The 21,718-nt window shown below is 41.6% G+C and overlaps 1 protein-coding gene across 1 annotated transcript in view; it reads right to left on the reverse strand.

Moving 5' to 3' along the window:
- The window catches only part of SLC24A3 (solute carrier family 24 member 3), a 676,136-nt gene that overhangs the window by 94,479 nt on the left and 559,939 nt on the right, over window positions 1–21,718 (reverse strand). Inside the window, exon 7 of the mRNA XM_064275733.1 lies at window positions 6,501–6,575. Within this exon, the coding sequence (XP_064131803.1) occupies window positions 6,501–6,575 (75 nt within the window). The remainder of the gene's footprint in view (window positions 1–6,500; window positions 6,576–21,718) is intronic.

Genomic DNA, 21,718 nt, shown 5'->3' on the forward strand with positions numbered 1-21,718 from the left:
CCCCCAGACACCCTTTTAGCTCAGTAATGAAGTCGCTCCTGAGGTTCAGCCTTCATTCAAAGATTAGACAGGCCCATAAAACAGAACGAGACTAAAGGGGCACACCAGGCCAGGGGCAAGCACTGGAAGACAGGAGGGGACAGGAAAGCTAGTAACAGTGAACCCAAGGTTGAGAAGGGGGAATGTTGACAGGTCGTGGGGTTTGTACCCAATGCCATAAAACAATATGTACTAACTGTTTAATGAGAAGCTAGTTTGTTCTGTAAACCTTCATCCAAAGTACAATTAAAAAAAAAAAAAAAAAGGGTCTTGCCCTGTATAGTGCTGGAAGATGAGCCTGCTAGGTTGGAAGGCACTCAAAATGCACAGTGGCCGAAACAATGGAGAGTGCATACCAATGATTGTGAAGATGGCACAGGCATTGTTTTACATGGTGTTGCCCTGGATTTGAGCCCACTTGACAGCAACTGACAACAATAACCCCAGGACCTCTGAATTACAATATTTGAATTCTGCATTTTACAGAAGATGCTGGGTATTTCCAATGCACATTGAAGTTGGAGAAACATCAGTCAGAATAAAAATAACCAAGATCTAACCTTCAGGGCTCAAACCTTGTCTTTCAGTGGAGAAATGCAATTTTTCTCAAAATCACAGAACTCTAGCCTTGACAACTGGCCTGCAAATATACAATCCAAATCTTCAGATAAGGGCAGTGATGCATTTCCTTTTCCGCTTTGTTGCCCTCTGACGGAAAGAAAGGGCTGCCCCAGCAGCTGGGGCATCCAGCTGGCGCGTGCTCTGTGATTTATACGCTGCACAAGAAGGGCTGCCAGGGTTTATGCCCAGAGACCAGGCTTGGGAGGATTTGGCAGCTTCAGCCTGAAGAAGCAAAACCTCTTAACTTTTTCACACATCATTATTAACAACCGCATTCGTTTTATCTTGGGCACGTCCAGATAAATCAACAGAAGACAAGTTTATTTCACACATGCTCCAGGAGGCGTCTAGGTTGAAAACTGGAACAGGAGCAAACGCCGGCCAATTAGCGTTTGGGCATGGAGATTGTTAGGTCTCTGCTTGACACAGTCTGCTCTGCCTCATCACCTTGTCTTTACAGAAGTGGTCATCTCTTTCTGGAGTTCAGCAAAGGAGACAGTTGCATGCATTTACATCATCCTCTAACCATGTATCTTGAAAACAGTAATTTTCAAAAATCACTCTAAAAAATCTCTAAAGGCGCAAGAGCTGAGTACGAAGTGACCAGTGTGGGCTTGCCCGTCGCAGGCCACGTACGCTGGCAAGAGTGGAGGTACCTGTCTGGTTCCTTGTTGAGAGTCTCATACCAAACATCACTTTATTGTCTTTGTATAGAGATTTATAATAAAATATTCTACAGGTAAGTGTTTTGTAAAACAGGTGAGTAGACCCTGTAGTGGATTGATTCCTGTTTTGTAGGTAAGAAAACTAAGACCCAGAGAGTTGATTTCCCCAGGATCACAGAGCTAGTGATCAGGGGACTAGAATTAGGAGTCAGATTCCCCAACTCCTATTTTGGGGTTCTTTCCGATTTGCTGCTCTCCTTCTTCTGGACGGCTCTGCTTGCCAAGCTAAGGAGCTTGGGTTTTCTTCCTACAGATGGCACGGAGTCACTGGTCAGTTAAACATGGGAATGGCGCTTGAGATGTTCTTTGTAGAGACATCACTTGGGCATCTCTGAGGATTGACTGGGGTGGCGAGGGCAGGGGGTAGGGGGCAGTGAGGCTACTACATTGCAACACCACCTAGGATGACCTGCAACACACAGCCCTGCATCAGCTCAGGCCAGAGCTGAGGAGATGAGAGATATGGAGTGGGCTACTGGGGAGACACAGTGGGGAGATTTTTCCCCATTGTTAATTCCCCTTTATTCACTTTAGAAGCATAAGCATGTTTCCTTCAGCATTTAATATTCCCTCAAATGAGTATACCATAATTAAATGGTTTCCTACGATACTTCTGGATATTGAAGTTGTGGTTTTTCTCCATGCTAACAAAATGCTCCAGCCATCACTTTATGCACGTAGCTCTCCTTAGCTGGATTATTTTTGGAATGATTACTGAGGTCAGATAAGAGTATTTATTCATTTGTTTCCCACTCTAACATCTGTATCAGTTCATGAGACTTCAGCAATGTATGCGTGAAACTAACTTGCTAACATGACCTGTTAACTGGACTTAACATGCTTGCTTATTTAATAGGCTTACATTATACTGGATTTGAATTTTCAGTTCTTTCGACTCCTTCGTGCACTACAGTATTTCTTCATATATTTGCCTAACAATTTCTGGTGACTTACATACAACTTCTTTCTTCATATTGCTTATCTGTGGTTGGCTTTTTAAAAAATAATTTATTTTACTTTTGTTGTTGTTGAGAATATGCACAGCAGAACATACACCAATGTAATAGTTTCTACATGTACAGTTCAGTGACATGGATTACATTCTTTGAGTTGTGCAACCATTCTCACCCTCCTTCTCTGAGTTGTTCCTCCTCCATTAACATAACCTCACTGCCCCCTAAGTTTCCTATCTAATTTTTTGAATTGCTGGTGTCAGCTCGATCTTATATAGACAGTTCTTAAAAGAGCACAATGCTAAAGGCAGACATTCTTTACTAGTTAAGGTAAACTATTGTTTGGTTTTAAGAAGACTTCAGGGAATATTTTTGGTTTAAGGTTTAAAGAATATCTCAAGGCAATAGTTTTAGGGGTTCACCCAGCCTCCATGGCTCCAGAAAGTCTAGATTCTATGAGAATTTTAAATTCCGTTCTACATTTCCCTCCTTTTGATAAAGATTCTTCTACAGCATCTTTGATCAAAATGTTTAATAATGATATCCGGACACCAACCAGTTCTTCTGGTCCAGTTGTTCCCAGAGGCAATTAGCCACATATCCATTTTCTCCTATTCCTGATGTTCCTTCTTCCTCTGTTGCTCCAGGTGAAGAGTGAACAACTGTTGTACCTTGGATGGCTGCTTGCAAGCTTTTAAGATCCTGGGCACTATGCAACGAACTACAAAGTAGAACAAATGCACCGAACACATTATCAGGCCAATTAACTGGGATGTCGCATGAAACTACGACCCTAAACCTCCAAACCAAAAAACCAAATCCCATGAGGTATTTGGTTGTACATAAAAAGCCTCAGCAGCTACACTTTTTTTGTCATTGTTTTAAGTATATCTATCACACAACTTTTGTCAATTCAACTTTTTATAGTTGAACAAGTTATTGGCAGCACTTACAATAATTGGCTGTGCAACCCTTCCCTTTGAAATAACGGGATTTTTCCATCACTGTAAACTGAAGCTCAGTACTCCATAAGCAATAGTTCACCCTTTGCCCCGTAACCACTAATAAATTTTGGTCTTTACACATTTGTCTCTTCTTGACTTTTTATATAACTGAGGTAATATAATATTTGCCCTTTTATGATTGACTTATTTCACTCAGCCTCATGTCTTCAAACCCCATCCATGCTGCAGCACGGATCAAGACTTCATTTCTCTTACTGGCTGAGTAGTATTCCATTGTGTGTAAATACTACAATTTGTTTATCCATTCATCCACTAATGGGCATTTAGATGGTTTCCATCTTTTGGCTATAGTGAATAGTGCTGCAGTGAACACTGGTGTACGAGTCTCTGCTTTCTTTTAGGTATAATACCTAGAAGTGGAATTGCTAGGTCATATGGTAGTTCCATTTTTAGTTTTTTGAGGAACCACTTCACTATTTTCCACAGCAGCTGTACCATTCTGCATTTCTATCAGCATTGGATAAGGGTTCCAATTTCCCCTTATCCTCGTCAACATTTGTTATTTTCTAATTTTGGTTTGTTTCTATCTTAGCCATCCTAGTGGGAGTGAAATGGTATCTCATTGTAGTTTTGATCTGCATCTCTCTGATGGCTAATGATGCCGAGCATCTTTTCATGTCTTTGGTGGCCATTTGAATATTCTCTTTGGTGAAATGTCTATTCAATTCCATTGCCCGTATTATGATTCAGTTATTTCTCTTTTTGCTGTTAAGTTGTTGAAGTTTTATATGTATTTTGGTTATTAGGTTCTTGTTGGATATATGGTTTCCAAAGACACTTTCCCACTCTGTAGCTTGTCTTTTCACTTTTTTGATGAACAAAAGATTTTAATTTTTATGAGGTCCTATTTATTTATTTTGTCTTTTGTTGTCTGTACTTTTTGTTATTACATTAGATAATCCATTATTAAAAAGCCAGGCCTGACTGAATTGCCCCTGCATTTTCTTCTAAGAATTTTATGGTTTTAGTTTTCCCATTTAGGTCCTTAATCCATCTGAATTTTTTTGTGTATGGTGTGAGGCATGCAGTGGGGAAATTTTTTTTTCCTTTTTTAATTGTACTTTAGATTAAGGTTTACAGAACAAACTAGTTTCTCATCAAACAGTTAGTACACACATTGTTGTATGACATTGGTTAACAACCCCACGACATTTCACACTCTCCCTGCTCAACCCTGGGCTCTGTATTACCAGGTTTCCTGTTCCCTCTTGCCTTCCAGTCCCTGCCCCAGGGCTGGCACGCCCCTTTAGTCTTGTTTTGTTCCATGGGCCTATTCAATCTTTGGCTGAAGGGTGAACCTCAGGAGTGACCTCATTACTGAGGTGAAGGGGTGCCAGGGGCCACACTCTCAGGCTTTCTCCAGTCTGTCAGGCCAGCAAGTCTGGTCTTTCTTTTTGAGTTAGAATTTTATTCTACATTTTCCTCCAGCTCTGTCTGTGACGCTCTGTTGTGATCCCTGTCAGAGCAGTCAGTGGTGGTAACTGGCACCATCTAGTTGTACTGGACTCAGTCTGGTAGAGGCCATGGTAGTTGTGGTCCATTAGTCAGTCCTTTGGACTAATCTTTCCCTTGTATCTTTAGTTTTCTTCATTCTCCCTTGCTCCTGAAGGGGTAAGACCATCTTAGATGGCTGCTCACAGGCTTTTAAGACCCCAGGTGCTACTCACCAAAGTAGAATGTAGAACATTTTCTTTATAAACTATGTTATGCCAATTGAGTTAGATGTTCCCTGAGACCATGGTCTCCACAGCCCTCAGCCCAGCAATTCAGTCCCTCAGGGAGTTTGGATGTATCTATGGAGCTACCATGACCCTGCCCTGTACAGGGTGTGCTGGCCTCCCCAGTATTGTGTACTGTCATACACTTCACCAAAGTTACCACTTATCTATTGTCTACTAAGTGTTTTTCCATTCCCACCCCGCCCCTCCCTTGTAACCATTAAAGATTGTTTCTTTTTGTTTATAAACCTTTTTGTAAGTTTTTACGATAGTGGTCTCATACAATATTTGTCCTTTTCTGGTTGACTTATTTCACTCAACATAAGGCTCTCCAGATTCTTCCGTGTTATAAAATGCTTCACAGATTCATCACTGGTCTTTATTATTGTGTAATGCTCCATTGTGTGTATGTACTACAGTTTGTTTATCCATTCTTCTGTCGATGGGGATCTATGCTGTTATCATCTTTTTGCTATTGTGAACAGTGCTGCAATGAACATGGGTGTGCATATTTCTATTCGTGTGATGACTCATTTCTTTAGGATATATTTCTAGGAGTGGGATTGCTGGATCATATGGTATTTCTATTTCGAGTTTTCTAAGGAAGCACCATATCATTTTCCAAAATGGTTGTATCATTTTGCATTCCCACCGGCAGTGCATAAGAGCTCCCATCTCCCAGTGGGGAGATTCTGATGAAGTGAAAATCCACGGTAATATTAAGCAATGTGGATATGGTGGGAGTTGCTAAAAAAAGGTCAATTTAATATCAATCCCAGGTCGGGTGCCTATGACAGAAATGGGTTGAAATACAGAAAGAATGTCCAGTTTTGGAAAAACATAGTACGTTCAGGTAAAGAGAGACATGTTGAGTTTGGGACATGAAGATGTCTAGTAGATACGACTGGGCTTCAGGGAGATGTCATTGCTGAGAATACAGATGTGGGGTTGTCAACACAAAGAATGGGCTCTGGGAGAAGGCGGATTGTCTGGGAGGGTGTACGGTGAGAGGAGGGGAGAAACAAGGCCCAAACCCTGGGACACTGACATTGAAGGGAGTTACAGAAAAGCCCATGACAGAAATGAGAAGAAATGGTCAGAAAGGCCCTGGACAAAGATGGGAGGAGTCCCCTGGAACCACATAACGCAAGTCAAAATTTTTGAGCACCAAACTATCAGGCTGCGGGCCTAGGTGATCAAGTAACTGGAAGAAAGAAAAACAGCCTCCATGTGTAGATATTCACTTATTGGTTCATTCATCATCCATGTTCTTAAACTCACTTCATGCAGATGAGCTGTACGTAACCCCAAGTAGTGAGAAAAATACTGTGTGGGCATTAAATAAAAAATGTTAATGATACATTGGTGTTTTTTAGGGAAAGGCCCTGCGGTCAGAGAATTTAGGTACCAAACACTTACCACGATAAGTGCAACCACAGACAGTGTGTAGTAAATTGAATCCCTCAGCAGGCACCAGGAGGAAAGAGCCACAACCTAAAGAAAAGGCAGAAAGAAATAGGGTATCAGACTATGAAAATGAGAAACCATGAGTCCTGCAGGCTCTGTCTGGTGGTAAACCAGGAATACGACTTGGCATTTCTGCTTTCCGTTCTTCAACCTGGAAACCCTGGTGGCATAGCAGTTAAGAGCTATGGCTCCTAACCAAAAGGTCGGCAGTTCGAATCCACCAGGCACTGCTTGGAAACTCTATGGGGCAGCTCTACTCTGCCCTATAGGGTCTCTATGAGTTGGTATTGACTTGATGGCAACGGGTTTAGTTTTGGGTTTTTGGTTCCTTGACCCAATCGATCTGCCAATCAATGTGTATTGATAGTCTGTAGGCAGATTAATCTGGATTTTCTGAGAAGCAAATGCCAAAATGGATTAAGCCTGTGACCATTTTATTAGGGGAAACACCCAGGAGAGATGACAGGAAGTCAGCTGGGGAAGCTGGGAGCATCGTGGCCCATGGTGCAAGTCTGAGTCCTGGGAAGGAGTGAGGGAGAGAGACTGGGTGGAAGCATCCTGGGCTGCTGTGCAGTTTAAGAAAGGTGCAGAAATGCTGAGGGGAGCCCTTGGTGAAAAGTCACCATCGGAGGAATCCTGTGTCTCCCAAGAACAGGCTACCTCCAAACCCCTAACGTTGGGGGTGAGAGGTGTACTTTCCCTGCACTTTGGTCAATAACTCTAATGCCTGCCGTGTGCACCCCACTCTTCTCCACGGACTGAGCCAGCAAAGCAGAGCATGGACAAGCCCTTCTGTAGTCCCCTGTGGCTTCTCTCATCTTCACTATATACCTGGCCTTGTTGGCACATGACCCCTGTTTAATAAGAATTTTTAAATGATTTATTTGTATACTGATTGGGAGAAACTGTTCTTCTTAGCAGTTGGAAATGCCCGTTTAAGGAGATGCGGCTCTGCTGAGTGGGGCCAAAGGCATTGCTGGAACCTAAGCCGTCCTCGGTGCTCTGCACCTAGACCCTGGCCGGAGGAGGAAGGCAGGGCAGCCAGGGCTGAGGCTCACACGGCGGAGGTCGGGGCCAGCGTGAGGAGCGGAGACGCCAGGTAAACACCCTTATTCTGGAGGAAGAGTCATTTCTCCCTGGTAAGTCCTGCAAAATATCTTTTTGAGGGATACATAGTATTTTTCCTTTTTTTACTATTTGGCTGAGTAGGTCCAGTTTTGGCAGACCCACACAAAGAAGGCTTAGGCTGGTCTACTCTGCTATGTCAGAAGGTGGCTCCTGGGCTGTCACCCACATCTTCCTTGCTCCTCCCTGGAAAAGTGTCAACTACCCTGTGGCCACAGGGCAGGTATCTGGCTGCCTTTGTCCTCAGCCTGGTGGGTGATAAAGGACCGTGCAAATGTCACCTCTTGGCCAGGTCCGTGACAGGCATATGCTGCACCAAACACAATATGAAAAGGGACTCCAAGGATAAGGACAGTCTTTCTAGCCTCCTCTCTCTATCTTGCTGTGACAGTCTAAAAAGAAAAGATCAGGCGAAGTCAAACCAGAGGAGGCCCCTGGATTCAAATAATGTGAAAGACAGGACTTAAATAGAACCATAAATGAATAATGAGGCCAGACGCTCTGCATTAACGCATTCTGCCCTTGTTATACAGACACAGGTATGTTCTGTTGCTAATTTTGATTTGCTAGGTTTTGTATTTGCAGATCTAAGTTACAGATGATGGGGTTTTCAAGAAAGGGAATGACACCACGAAAACCACTCCAACACAAATATAAAGTGTCCTATACCCTTTCATCAGTCTCTCCTGGTATTGCAATTCTTAGGGCCTGTTGTCGTCACTCACCATCTATGAAATAGATTAAACTGTTCATTTCCCAGCAGGTCCTAAAAGGTTGCGAATATTTATTCAATTTATTATAATTGTGCAAAGGAGCTTAAAATATGTGGCAAATATCAATTCTGAGTTTCTTTTAAAAAATCACTTGGGCTTTCAGTTAAAGATGGCAGACTGAACACATACAGTTACCTTTGTTGTTTCTTGTTACACTGCTAAGATAATAGCAGAGAGATGCTTTTTAAAATAAGACACAAGGCAAAGAGAATAGAAGATGCCGGGTATGGAACGCATTTGCAGAGGAAGATTTGGCCTTTTGCTCCTGTGGCCAGTGAATGAGGGCTGACCTCACTAAGAGGGATCACCTGGGAAGCTGGAGGCTCACTGGAGCTTCCGGGGCTGAAGAACAGTGAGCATGTCCCTGGGGATGCGCAAGCTCTGTGCTAAAGAACAACCCACCCCCTCCCTGTATTGTCTTAGGGTGGAGACATCAGCCTGAGAGCTAAGAGATTGGAAGGTTTATCCAAAGAGACTGGCACCAGACGTAGTAGAAACCCTGGCCTCTGTAGAAGGCAGAGCTGAGAGAAAACAGCAGCAGAGGCCAGGAGAAGCAGAGGCTGCCAACTTCTGAGCAGAGAAATGGCAGCAGAGTGGCCTGAAAGGAGTGGGTCAAGAATTGTAACACTCTTGGGACTGCAGAAGCAAGGCACCTGAGACCAGGAGTGGGCATGGGCAGCAGCAGAAACCCTGGCTGAAAGCTAGAGGTCCAGAGGTTGTGCTAGAGGGCCCATCTGAGACATAGTGGACCCGTCTGAGTCTCTAGGGGTGCCGTTCTAAGACAGGACTAGAGCCATTTTCTTAAAATCGTTGTCTCCTCAGGAGAGCCCCTCACCTAGCCCATTTCCTGAAGCTGTTTTTCTCCTCAGAACTTCTCTGAAAAGAAACATCCACCAGCTAGCCAGAACTGGCTAAAATGGGTCCTGCCCTCCATCTTGGCACTCGGATAACCTTTAGCTCATTAAATGCCTCATGCATGGTAAATTCTCTACCTCTGGGTGGAGAGCTAACATGCTAATGAGCAAAAATGGCTAACTTCCTCCTGCACAGGGAATCAAGCCCAGGCCCTAGAAAATGCTTACTCATTCTGGAATGCTCTGCACCTGTGTGCATGCTATTTTGTATTTTGTAACTGATCTTGCCTATATAAACCAGCCTCAATGAGCTGCCTGCGAGCAGTCTTGAAATGTACTTAGCCCCGACTGTCTCCTTGCTTGGCCAACCAATAAAGTTGCCTTTCATTCTCCCGAACTCCGTCTCTGTCTTTTTGGCCCTTGCCAGAGTCGCACTGAACAGAACCCGGAGCTCCTGGTAACAGTTCGAGGTGCTAGAGGGCCCATCTGAGGTGCTAGGGGCCTGTCTACTGATCCTGGGTACACCCTGTGTAGGGGTTGCCCTTAGAGCAGTTCTGCTTCAAGAGACACCAGCCCAAGACTGTCCTGAGGCTGCTGGTTGACAGATAAGCCAGAGGGAAGAGAGTCAGCCAAGAGATGTGCCAGCCCAGTGATGTGAGAGCAAACATTGATTCCTCACCATGAAACTGTCATTTAGGAGTGAACACCGATTCTTACATATTGCTTGCTGTCTCTCTATATTGTTTGCTGTGCACTATTCATGTGCTAACACTCAGGAAGCATCTTGGCTCTGATTGGATGGATGTGGCATTTATGAACACCTGTGAGTGCATCTCAGATGTGACGTGTGTGCACCACAGGAGAGATGACTGTAGCAACAAAAATTTGGAAGCTAGAAAGCAGAAGAACAATTGGTAATTCAGCTGGCCGTGGGGAAAGCTCTAGAAGCTTGAGTGAAGTTAGGCCTGAAAAGAGGATGAATGAAGAACTAAGAATTTAATTCCCAAATATCCTCCCTAACTTCAAACAGCCCAGTGACTGCCCATCCTTCACCTTAATAGAAAACAGGAGATGCAACATCTGAAGGAAACAGAGAAAACAGAGGGGAGGAAAGAATCTAATAAACAATTCAAGACAAAGCCCAGAGTTCAGGACATGCATTTATAGAGGGAAAGGGTCCTCTCAGTGTCTGGCACAAAAGACCAAAAAACGATGGATGCCAAGGTACATCAGAATTTTTAGAATGCTGGGGCAAAGGACAGATCCTGAAAACTACCAAGGTGGGGGTGGGGGCAGGTTTTATATAAATGATAAAAACCAGAATGACAACGTATTTTTCAACAAAAACTGGAAGCTAGAAGAAAATGGAGTAATGGCGTTCAAATGAGGGAGAAGAGGATTTAAACTGAGAATTCTATGCCTAACCAAATTATTAATTAAAAGTGTAAAAACAATAATTAAGAATGAGAAAATTATTCGTTAAAAGTGAGAAAAAAATTTTTTAGCTGTCTCAAAAGTTTACCTTTTCTCGAAAAGTGACTCAGAGGATGTGCTCCACCAAAAATAAGGGAGCAAACCATTTGCTACAAGAAATTATATGACAGTAAAGCACCACACCAGAGAGCCAGGAATCTGTGATAAGAGAAGTAAAGTTTGTCATACTGTGGTGGCTTGCATGTTGCTATGATTGCTGTTGTTGTTGTTAGGTGCTGTCGAGTTGGTTTTGACTCATAGCAACACTATGTATAACAGAATGAAACACTGCCCAGTCTTGTGCCATCCCCACAATTGCTGCTGTGTTTTGTTGCAGTCACCGTGTCAATCCTTCTTGTTGAGGGTCTTCCTCTTTTTCACTGACCCTCTACTTTACCAGGCATGATGTTCTTCTCCAGGGACCAGTTCTTCCTAGAATATATCCATACCTGGGCATCTGTAATCCTTATGGTGACTCCTTTCTGCTTTGATTGCTGACCTGAATACACCAGGGACTGATACTGGTAGCTAGGCTACCAGTATTTTAAATACCAGCAGGGTCACCTACAGTGGATAGGTTTCAGTGGAGTTTCCAGACTAAGACTAGGAAGAAGGGCCTGGCCATCTACTTCCAAAAATTAGCCAATGAAAACTCTACAGATCACAACAGAATATTGTCTGATATAGTGCTGGAAGATGAGCCCCTAGGTTGAAAAGCACTTAAAATACACAGTGTTCACAACAACGGACTCAATCATTAATAAATGATCATGAAGATGGCACAGGACCAGGCACCATTTCATTCTGTTGTACATGGGGTCGCCATGAGTTGGAGCCAACTCAGTGGCAATTAACAACAAAAACATTATCTAACCTAAACTTATGATAAAACTACTTGAGGAAGTTGGAGGGCTGGATAGTGGGGTGGGGTGAAGCTGAAAGAGACCTAAACTCTCTGCTTTCAAATGCCATTGATGACAATGGAGAATACTTGAAATTAAAAAATCAAGTAATTGCCTTCTAAGCATGTTATTTAGAAATATCAGGAACACCCAAAAGAATGCAAGTAGTTACCTCGAAAGACTGGGAATTTTGTGGGGTGGGAAGGGAAGGCTGCTGCTCTTCATAATAAGCCATTGAAAACTGGTTCCCTCTTTAAATTCTGGGCGTATAAAATTTTAATAAAAATAAAAACTAAAATTAAAAGTCAAACTACAACGAAGATTATCCACTTAGATTTACAGCTGCAGGATATACATCTTGCACTAGGCCTAAATGTCAAATTTGGGTAAAGAGTGATGTATTTTTCTTTCTTTATAACAAATAGAATCGTTTTTAATGCCGGACTGTTATCAAATTTCAGCCCCAGGTTCAAAGTCTCTACCACTACTTTCCACAGAAGTGATGAGCCAGAGCACACGTGGAAGGAGCTAAACCAGATAGTAATGCCTGTTCACACTTTAGATGGAATTAAAGGAAGGCATAAACTCCCAAACTGCTTACAGTTCTGCAGCACTGTTCATGAACGCTGTGATCATGAACTCATGCCTACCTCTACCTTGCCCTTCTGTGACCACCATTCAGCACAATAAACCAAAAAAAAAAAAAAAAAAAAATCATTTGCCACTGAGTTGATTCTGACTCATGTGTGTCAGAGTAGAACTGTGCTCCACAGGGTTGGAAGCAGGTGGCCAGGAACTTCTTCCAAGGTGTCTCTGTGAGAACTTGAACTTCCAACCCTTTGGTTAGCGGTAGAGTGTGTTAGTCATTTGTACTATTCAGGGACTCCATTCAACACAATAGCAAATATTTATCAGACACTTTTTGTAAATAAGGAAATTTAAAAGGGTAACCTCATTCAATCCTCAGAGAAACCTGTTACCCTCATTTGCTAGCAAATGAGGTTTGGTGAAAGCGAAGGACTTAACCAAAACTACACAGTAACAATGGGGTGCCAGGATTTGAAGTCAGGTAGCCCAGATCCCTATAAAGTGTGATACAGTGCCCCACTGGAGGCAAGGAGGAAGAACAGACATCCCGTATTTATCACTCCATCCCCATAAGGATCTCCTTCTCTTCATTACTTTAAGCCTCTAGGAGGGTGTATTAGAAGTGGTGGCCGAAGGGGAGAAACAGTAGAAGGGGGAGACACAAAAGGAGTGACCACAGCTCAGTTTCCAAAATAAACTGCTTTACAGAGATTCAGATATGCAACCAAAGCAGAAAAGAACCACCACAAAGACTACAGACACCCTAATGTATACATTCCAGGAAGAAGAGAATCAGCTAAAAAACTACTGTTCATTTAGCTAGTTTAGTTAAAAATTAAAAAAAAAATCAATGCAGCTCCTTGACAGGTGATATAACCACCATTTGATTGCATCTTTCACCTTCCACAAACATGAATACACTGATGCTACGGGGTCTAAGTGGTTCCCTCTGCTTCTCCATTAAAGTGTCTTTGATGTCCAGATGGAAACCAGTGACCAGATGGTGACTCAGGCCCTGAGCTGCATTTACTGGAGCAGAAGGTCATGTCAGCATCTCTACATCACAATGGGAGGCTCTTGGGCATCTGTTGGAGGAGGCGTTGGATGGCAGGTGCCACGCGACCCAGAGCAGGGAAAGGCTGACGAGAAGACAGCTCATCTTCTTCACACTTTTGCAAAATAACTGAAAGGAAGTCACGCTGGTGAAAAGACCAGACCGGGGGTCCTGGGAGAAAAGCAACGGCGAATAATCCTGCCCTGGACCTCATTAATCAATAATACAGATGGTACAGGTTACCAAAGGTCATACGCTTGCAAACTCCTTCATAAATTCAGGCAGGCTCTATTTTCCCCTACAGTCCTGGGAATCCCTCCCCGCTGGAATTTCAGCTTGACATTTCCGTTTCTGGAGTGTGTTTCACACATCCTCTGCTGATACGCAGCTGTACTTTCCTCCCTATAATTTCATTTAGTTTCAGAGCCGTATCATGCAAAAACAAAACAAATGAACAAAAAAAAATTCACACTTCTCAAACAGAAAAACAAATTCTCCTTTATTCAATGTTGAGTGATAATCTTTGGGAATTCTGGCTCCTTTTAATTCTTCTTGAGAAAACTATACATTTTATGTACATAAATATGTACTCCAAATTTATATATATTTCATTTATTTTCCGTGAAAGCTGTGATCCATGAAATTTTGTTGTACTTTCTTACTGCCACCTACCTAGAAGTTTGACATACTGTGGTGGCTTGTGCGTTGCTGTGATGCTGGAAGCTATGCAAAGGGTGTTTCAAATACCAGCAGAGTCATTCATGGTGGACAGGCTTCAGTGGAGCTTCCAGGCTAAGCCTTTTGATCTACTTCAGGAAATTAGCCAATGAAAACCTTACGATTCACAGAAAGACATTATCTGACTTATTTGCTTTGGATACATCACTAGGAGGGATCATTGTTAGAGACGGGTACCATGTCTGGTGAAGGAGAGGGTCAACGAGGACAAGGCAGACCCTTGGTGAGATGGATTGGCACAATAGCTGCAACAATGGCCTTGAACAAGCTGATGACTGTGAGGATGATGCAGGACGTGGATTGTTTCGCTCTGCTGTACATAAGGTCACCATGAGTCAGAGTCAACTTGATGGCAGCTATCTATCTATATAGGGATATATATGTTCTTGTACGCCATTGACTCAATTCCAACTCATAATGACCTTACAGGACATAGTAGAGCTGCCCCATGGGGTTTCCTAGGCTGTAATCTTTACAGGACAGAACACCGGATGTTTTCTCCTGCTGAGTGGCTGGTGAGTTCAAACCACTGACCTTTTGGTTAGCAACTGAGCACTTTACCAAGTGTGCAATCACATACATATTGTGTGTGTGTGTAAGTGTATATATACATATAGTATATACAGTGTAAGTATATGTATATATGTGACAATTATTCCTGATGAATATGGAATTTGGCATTGCAGACACATTTTAAAAGGCATAAGTACCCACCCTCAACTGGTGGGTACTTTGCCTTTTTTTTTTTTTTAATCTATCATAACAAACTGAACACCATAATAGTTACATGGCATAAAATATAAAACTGCTATCATTGCAGAAAAACGTTGTTATTTCACACAAATTTCATAGAGAAATCATAACAAGGAGTTTGGTTCCAAGCTTCTGAGCTGACATAATTGCTCCAGCCAATTCTCATCTTGGGACACATGCCATGGAATCTGGTGCAAAGATGAGGCTCTGGGTGTCACGAAGCAATGTGAAAAAGCCCAGGGGCCCCAAGGTTCAGAGCAGGTGACTGCCTGCTTGTGTTTCTCTTTCCACAGGGAAGGCTTGTACTCCCTGTCTGTTCATTATTCAAGTTAACTTCTTAAATATTTCTGTGGCATCCCCCTACCATGTGTCTGTCAGTTTGTCATACTGTGGTGGCTTGTGTGGTGCTGTGATACTACAAGCTTTGCCACTGGTATTTCAAATACCAGCAGGGTCACCCTTGACGGACAGGTTTCAGTGGAGCTTCCAGACTAAGATAGACTAAGAAGAAGAATCTGGCAGTCTATTTCTGAAAAAAAATTGGCCAGTGAAAACCTTAAGAATAGCAGCAGAACACTGTCTGATATGGTGTTGGAATATAAGTCCCTCAGGTTGGAAGTCATTCAAAATACAACTGGGGAAGAGTTGCCTCCTCAAAGTAGGGTCAATCTTAATAGCGTGGATAGAATCAAGCTTTCAGGACCTTCATCTGCTGATGTGGCACGACTCAAAATGAGAAGAAACAGCTGCCAACATCCATTAGTAATCAGGACGTGAAATGTACAAAGTATCAATCTAGGAAAATTAGAAGTTGTCAAAAATGAAACAAAACATGTAAAGATCAATATCCTGGGCATTAGTGAAATGGACCGGTATTGGCCATTTTGAGTCAGATAATCACATGGTCTACTATGCCAGGAATGACAAAATGAAGAGGAATGGTGTCACTGTCATCATAAAAAAGAACATTTCAAGATCTATCCTGAAGTACAACACTGTCAGTGAAAGGCTAATATCCATACACCTACAAGGAAGACCAGTTAATACGACTATTATTTAAATTTGCGAACCAATTGCTAAGGTCAAAGAAGAAGAAATTGAAGATTTTTACCAACTTCTGCAGTCTGAAATTGATCAAATATGCAATCAAGGTGCACTGATAATTACCGGTGATTGGAATGTGAAAGTTAGAATTGCTAGTTGAAAAATATGGCCTTGGTGATAGAAACAACGCTGGAAGATCATATGATAGAATTTTGCAAGACCAACAGCTTCATTGCAAATACCGTTTTTCAACAACATAAATGGTGACTATATTTTTAGGGTAAAGGGAAAGTTGACTCTTTTCATATTGCCTGCTTACCTCATGCTAAATGTTAACCATTGTTTTGGTTCTTTGGTCTGCTCAGAGTTTTTTTTTTTTCTTTGATTCTTATTTACTGAAATAATTTTCAACACGTGCATTACAATTTGGGGTGGGGAATATTTCTACAACATCAAAACTTTTGGCTTCTGTTGGAAAAACTTGATGTTTTGGCCACCTTGGGTATCTCACTTGCCACTGTGGAGCTAACCAGCTATGCCCTCATTAGACGGGGCTTTCATTCTTCAGCTGGCCACAGTACCCTTCACTCTTTATTGCTCTCCAACTCTAAAACCAGGAGTTATATGTCATACACTATTTTCTTTCTATTCTTGTTTTCCTTAGACATGACTACTTTGCTCATGTATTCTACATACCTGGTTCCTGGAGGAATATGCATCTGTGACCCCTGATCTAAAAGAATTATTGTAATTAGAATTGAGAAGGCTGAACACAACCAATGTATGTCATTTCTTAAAGGTCTGACCATCATGCTCAGGGATTTTTAAACTTTCTTGTGCTATGGATCCCTTGACACTTTGTGGACCTATCTGAGAGCATATTAAAAGGTATAAAATAAACAGAAAAACAATAGAGAGAATCAATAAAACCAAAAGTTGATTTTTTGAAAAGATCTATAAAATTGACAAACCTTTGGCTAGATGGCAAAATTAAAGAGAGAAGATGCAAATATCTAAAATTAGAAATGGAAGTGGGACATTTTGACTGATCCTACAGAAATGAAAAGGATTGTAAGTGAATACTATGAACAGTAGTGTGCCAACAAATTAGATAACTTGGAGGAAACAGACAAATTCCTTGAAACACATAAACTCCCTACCCTGACTCAAGAAAAAGCATGGTGCGTCACAATAGACCCATAACTAGTGAGGAGATTGACTCAGTAATTAAAACCTCCCAACAAAAAGTCCTGGACCAGATGGTTTCACTGGGGAATTCTATCAAACATTTATAGAAGAAGTGACTCCAATCCTATTCAAAAATTTCTGAAAATATAAAAGCAGAGGGAATGCTACCTAGCTCATTCTATGAGGTGAGCATTACCCTGATATCAAAGGCAGACAAAGACAACACAAGAAAACTACAGACCAATATTTCTTATGAAGATAGATGCAAAAATACTTAATAAAATACTAGTGAACTAAATCTAAAAACATACTAAAATGATCATACATCATGATTAAGAGGGATATATCCCAGGAATGCAAGGGTGTTTCAACATTAGGAATCAATCAATGAAAGGAGTTTGGGCAAGATGGTGAAGTGTGTGGTCGCTCCCATTAATCCCCAGAAACTAACCTACTGAACACTGAATAAAAAACAAACACAGACTGAGATCTCAGAACTCTAGATGGCAGCTGAGGTGTTGGAGAGTCAAGGTGAGTATAGAAATCAGGTAGAAGAGGAGCAAGGATGGCACAGAAGCTGCAAGAACCTACCCGCTAGCATCTGGAGCACGCACTCACTGCAGCCATTTTGGGACAAGGTTGGGCAACATCCCAAACAAAGAACACAGGATGTGAGCTGAACGGAGGAAGCTGTAGCCTGATTTTTAAGGCTTGGCAGATTGGCTGTGGGAGTTCACGAGCTGTGCACTTGGAATAGGGTGAAGGGAGACTGTGGCACTGTGCAGAATGCCGCTGAATCTTGCAGAGACTGGAGATGGATGGGCACAAGGACCAGGAGGAGCTGAAAAGGCACCAGGGTGAGAGGGCTACTACAGGTGGGAACACAGAGGGAAATGACCGACTCCCTGCCTGTGCATGAGTGCCCATGAGGGAAAGACATAGAGTGCTCCCCACCTTCACCATGAGAAAGCTTAACACCACAACTTAAATTAGCATCTGTGGTCAGCTAACATCCCCTGTGCATGCCTTCCGAACTCTAGGGACCAGGCACCCAGAACTCCTGAATCAGAGCTGAAAAACCTAAGGTTAAGAGTGTCCTTTAATGGTTCTTAGGTGAATATAGTGGAGGTAAATTAACCAATCATAATCAGAAAAATTTCCCACAAAAATAAAAAAGATTTTAAACTATATAAAAAAAAAAAATCGAAATCGCCCAAGTTCAATAAAAAATAGTAAAACACACAAAATCACAAGAAGGACCAATCAAAAGGAAAACCTGAATAAGAGGAAATTTCCCCTATGAAGGCCAGATTAAAGCAAAAAACAGAAAATTTTCAGGCAGTGGTGCTAAATATGTTTTAAAAAAGCCGAAAGCACACAGAAAAGTAATGGAGATCAGGAAAGAAATGAAGGAATAAATGCAAGACTCAGTAAGAAAACTGAAAACATAAAACAAACAAACAAAAGCCAAAGAGAACTACTGGAACTGAAGAATAAAGCAACTGAATTAGAGAAAGCAACAGAAACTCAACAATAGAGCTGAACAGACAAAAGTTAGAGTAAGTGAACTAGAAGACAAAATAACTGAACTTACCAAGTCTCAAAACAAAAAGAAAACAAATAACAATAAAACAAGAGAAAAGGAAAAAAAAAAAAAAGTGATCAAAGCCAAATGAAAATACAGGATTTAATTAAGAAATCTAACAGAATTTTTGGAATTCCAGAGCACCATGACAACAATAACGGCACAGAAAGAATTTTCCAGAGATACTTAGAATTTCCCAGACCTGAACACAGAACCAAGCCTGCAAATACAGGAAGCTACATGAGCCCCTCAATGTGTGTCTGTATTTGTGTTACTGTGGTGGCTTGTGTGGTGTGTGATACTGGAAGCTTTGCCACCAGTATTTCAAATACCAGCAGGGTCACCCTTGGTGGACAGGTTTCAGCAGAGCTTCCAGACAAAGACAGACTAGGAAGAAGGACCTAGAAATCTGCTTCTGAAAAGAATTGGTCAGTGAATACCTTATGAATAGTAGTAGAACATTGTCTGGTAACAGTGCTGGAAGATGAGTCCCTCAGGATGGAAGGCACTCAAAATACGACTGGGGATGAGATGTCTCCTCAAAGTAATGACGTGGATGGAGTCAAGCTTTTGGGTGCTTCATCTGCTTATGTGGCATGACTCAAAATGAGAAGATATAGCTGCAACCATCCATTAATAATTGGAATGTGGAATGTACAAAGTATGAATGTAGGAAAACTGGAAGTTGTCAAAAATGAAATGGAACACATAAAGATTGACATCCTAGGCATTAAACCCAGTGCTGCTGAGTTGATTCCGACTCATAGCGACCCTATAGGACAGAGTAGAGCTGCCCCATAGAGTTTCCAAGGGGTGCCTGGTAGATTCAAACTGCCAACCCTTTGGTTAGCGGCTATAGCACTTAACCACTACACCACCAGGGTTCCCAGGCATTAGTGAGCTGAAATGGACTGGTATTGGCCATTTTGAATCAGACACTCATATGGATTACCACACCAGGAATCACAAATTGAAGAAGAATGGTATTGCTTTCATTGTCAAAAAGAACATTTCAAGATCTATCCTGAAGTACAACACTATCATTGATAGGATAATACCCATACCCCTACAAGGAAGACCAGTTAATACGACTATTATTCAAAATTATGCACCAACTGCTACGGTCAAAGATGAAGAAGTTGGAGATTTTTACCAACTTCTGCAGTCTGAAATTGATCAAACATGCAATCAACGTGCATTGATAATTACTGGAGACTTGAATGTAAAAGTTGGAAACAAAGAACAAGGACTGCTAGTTGGAAAATAAGACCTTGGTGACAGAAGTGATGCTGGAAATCACATGACTGATAGAATTTTGCAAAACCAACAACTTCTTCATTGCAAATACCTTTTTTTCAACAATGTAAATAGCGACTATACAAGTGAACCTTGCCACACGGAACATACAGGAATCAAATCAACTACATCAATGGAAAGAGTAGGTGGAAACTCTCAATATCATCAGTCTGAACAAGGAATCAAATCAACTACATCAATGGAAAGAGTAGGTGGAAACTCTCAATATCATCAGTCTGAACAAGGCCAGGGGCCGACTATAAAATAGACCATCAATTGATCATATGCAAGTTCAAGGTGAAGTTGAAGAAAACTAGAACAAGTCCATGAAAGCCAAAGTATGACCTTGAGTATATCCCACTTGAATTTAGAGACCATCTCAAGAGTAGATTTGATGCATTGGACACTAATAATCAAGGATTAGATGAGTTGTGGAATGATATCATGGACATCATACATGAAGAAGCAAGAGGTCATTAAAAAGATAGGAAAGAAAGAAAAGACCAAAATGGATGTCAGAAGAGACTCTGAAAGATGCTCTTGAATGCAGAGTGGCTAAAATGAAAGGAAGAAATGAAGTAAAAGAGCTGAACAGAAGATATCAAAGGGTAGCTCAAGGAGACAAAGTAAATTATTACAACAAAATGTGCAAATACCTGGTGGTAGGAAACCAAAAAGGAAGGACACGCTCAGCATTTCTCAAGCTAAGAGAACTGAAGAAAAAATTCAAGCCTCAAGTTGCAATACTGAAGAATTCTACAGGAAAAATATTAAACGACGGAGGAAGCATCAAAAGAAGATGGAAAGAATGCACAGTGTCGCTGTACCAAAAAAAATTAGTTGACATTCAGTCCTTTCAGGAGATAGCATATGATCAGGAACCAGTGGTACTGAAAGAAGAAGTCCAAGCTGCACTGAAGGCAGTGGCAAAAAGCAGGGCTCCAGGTATTGATGGAATACCAATTGAGATGTTTCAATAAACGGATGCAGAGCTAGAAACACTCACTCTCTATGCCAAGAAACTCGGATGACAGCTAACTGGCCAACGGACTCGAAGAAGTTCATATTTGTACCCGTTCCAAACAAAGATGATCCAGCAGAATGCAGAAATTATTGAACAATATCATCAATATCACACACAAGTAAAATTTTGCTGAAGACCATTCAAAAGCAGTTGCAGCAGTACATCGACACAGAACCACCAGAAATTCAAGCTGGATTCTGAAGAGGATGGGGAACAAGGGATATCATTGCTGATGTCACATGCATCTCGGCTGAAAGCAGAGAATACCAGAAAGATGTCTACCTGTGTTTTATTGACTATGCAAATGTATTTGACTGTGTAGATCATAACAAAGTAGGGGTAAATTGCGAAGAATGGGAATTCCAGAGCACTTAATTGTGCTCATGCAGAACCTCTACATAGATAAGAGGCAGTCATTTGAACAGAGCAAGGGCATACTGCATGGCTTAAAATCAAGAAAGGTGTGTGTCGGGGTTTGCATCCTTTCACCATACTTATTCAATCTGTATGCAGAACAAATAATCCAAGAAGCTGGATATGTGAAGAATAATGTGGCTTTGGAAAGAGTTATTAACAACCTATGATATGCAGATGACACAACCTTCCTTGCTGGAAGCAAAGAAGACTTGAAGCACTTAATGATGAAGTTCAAAAACCTCAGCCTTCATTATTGATTACGCCTCAACATAAAGAAAACAAAAATCCTCCCAACTGGACCAATAAGCAAGAGCATGATAAACAGAAAAAAGATTGAAGTTGTCAAGGATTTCATT

Source organism: Loxodonta africana, chromosome 24 (genome assembly GCF_030014295.1).
Source record: "Loxodonta africana isolate mLoxAfr1 chromosome 24, mLoxAfr1.hap2, whole genome shotgun sequence".
Lineage (NCBI taxonomy): Eukaryota > Metazoa > Chordata > Mammalia > Proboscidea > Elephantidae > Loxodonta > Loxodonta africana.